Source organism: Chionomys nivalis, chromosome X (assembly GCF_950005125.1).
Source record: "Chionomys nivalis chromosome X, mChiNiv1.1, whole genome shotgun sequence".
In the NCBI taxonomy this organism is placed as follows: Eukaryota; Metazoa; Chordata; class Mammalia; order Rodentia; family Cricetidae; genus Chionomys; species Chionomys nivalis.
This window is the reverse complement of record NC_080112.1, coordinates 23,422,380-23,424,792: the sequence shown is the minus strand read 5'-3', so window position 1 is coordinate 23,424,792 and position 2,413 is coordinate 23,422,380. Positions and strand designations below refer to the sequence as shown.

General features: G+C 36.3%; 1 protein-coding gene across 1 annotated transcript; it reads right to left on the bottom strand.

Moving 5' to 3' along the window:
- Positions 1–370: 370 nt before the first annotated feature.
- LOC130867558 (E3 ubiquitin-protein ligase PPP1R11-like) lies at positions 371–751 on the bottom strand. Its single transcript, XM_057759604.1, has one exon. It carries the CDS (start codon positions 749–751, stop codon positions 371–373), a length of 381 nt encoding a protein of 126 aa, XP_057615587.1.
- Between the last annotated feature and the right edge of the window lie 1,662 nt (positions 752–2,413).

The following is a 2,413-nucleotide window of genomic DNA, read 5'->3' as shown; positions in this document are numbered from 1 at the left end:
AGAAAAGTAGCTAATATAGTGTGGACAAGGGGAAATTGTGGAGTTTAATGTGATGACCATGGGCTAACCAGAAGGAGATAGGTACAGACAGATCATTTAAGTACCTGAGAATAATAAGTAAACAGATGTGTCTTGAGAACCTTGATTCCATGTGGTTTACAAGCAACTCTGCTATACCAGGGCTCACAAATACTCTGTGTGATCCATGCTTCACCCTCTGCCTTCCTTTATTGTTACATTTTTCCCGTTGGGCAAAGATTAAATATACCACACACAATCATACAAGAATCAACAGCATTTAATCCCTGAGTATCAGCATGGACATAATGCTGTTCAGTCTTGTTCAGGCATAGGGGCTGGAAAATGACACTTAGTCATTAATGGGGGAAGGAACAGATTCAGATGGGTCTTGAGGCTTTGAAGATGAAGTACTAGCATCAGTACTTGAAAGAACACGGCGTCTTCCCTTGTGATGACCCCAGGCACAGAGTATATCACAATTGTCATCATCTTCTTTTTCACTTTCTGAGGAGCTCTCACCAAAAGCACGCTGCTTCTCATAAACACAGCAACATTTGGAAGAGCGACGGCCCAAGTGCTCATTATCAATAGTATCACTTGACCACTCAACCCTCTTGCCTGACTTTGCCTTCTCTAATGGGTTGGACAGATTGATATTTTTGAGCCCATTTTCCAGTTCAACTGTGGGCTCTGAGATGACTTCTGTCAGCTTAGATGTTGACTCTTCCATAGCAGAACTGGAAGCAGGGCAGAGGAGAGGAATGGATGTATTCAAGGAGCCTGAGGAAATAGGAATTTGAACCCAGTCAGAGTCATAATTAGAATGTAACGTTACACTTGTTTTTGTCTTAACTTTCTCACCCACAGGTACCCAACTTACTGTTGTTTCTTAGTTGCTTGTTTGTTTAAAATCAAGTCTTGAAATCACAGAAAGTAGTTTGGTTCCCAGGGAAGTGGCAGAAAGGAAATCTGGGCCAGACTACTTCAATTGCCTGTAAGATTAAAAAGCAAATAAATGACACTTTAAAATGCATGTCTTTGTGAAAATTAGCTTAGAGAAATCACCATACGGATCTTAATTTGTGAATTTTGAGTAATAACAGACACACAAAGATCAATATTTATTTCTGTGTATAAAAATGTTTCTCTATTTGAGTATGTCTATGGCCTACTGTGTGGCCTACTGCGATTGTTAAAGACATGGTTGGAAAAGAACTCAAGTGTCACACTACTAAGAGAATCTGAATTTCATAGTGAAATCCTCCTAGAATTATTACTTTATTATGAAAAGAATGCAATTTACTGTGTATCTTAAGTTTTAATGAAGTATCAATGTGAAGTCAGAAAATGGATAATTTAGAGATTTGGGGATTTAGTTAGTAATATAGATGAGTAATTACACATTAACATTATTACTAGTGATAAACAGAAGGAAGACAATTGGCAATAACTTAATCATTTAAAAGGGAAAATCACTTGTTATTAAAGGTGGACATGAATTACAATGTGGGTGACACCAGATCTGATGACAATAAAGACAAGACTAAGCCAGGGAAATTAGCAAGCTAAAAATCATTGGGTCTAGAAAATCAGAATCCCTGTGTTTTAAATGGCCCACATTATATACATACCCATTTACTTAGGATCTTCAACAGGTCTTTCTGGTCTTATCTAGGTATTCTGTCACCAGACATCCTTAGGAGACCAGCTTTGTTACTGCTTTGTTGTGCCTGTCTCCATGACAACTAAAAGACACAGATAGAATGTATGCTTCTATCTCCTAAGAGACCTGACTTTGAATGGTCTAACTACTGATTGACTTGAAAAATAGTTTACCTAGTACCTGTTTGTTTCATAAGGGACCAGATCTCTAAAACAAAAACAAAAAACAAAACAAACCCTCAGAGCCTTTGCAGTCATTTCCATTCCTGTCACTGCTTGACAGGGCCTGAGAATTTCATTTATCATATGCATCTGTTAAAGCTGTGTCAAATTCCTTAAAATTTTTTTAGCAGTATAAACTTATTGAACAAATAAATTGGCTTCATAATACTGCTTCTGCTTAAATATATCAATTATTTTGACTGTTTTCACCCTCCATTACTTTCTCTTATTTCTCTTCCACACGTGCCCTTTCCTTGTTTAATAAACCTTTTATGATTACATATCCCCAGTTCTAACCCATGAAGTCTATAATTCAATGCACACCATAAATATTTTTCACATATTATAAGTTTGGTCAAAAAGTAGATTAAAAATATGTTGACTCACGAATATATTTCATCATGATTCAAAAGTGTTTAATCCCAGTAAACTTTAAGTAATTTAAAAATGCACATAAGGGACATCTTTGTAACTCTTTAAACTATGTCAGTTTAGATAATTCAAAGTG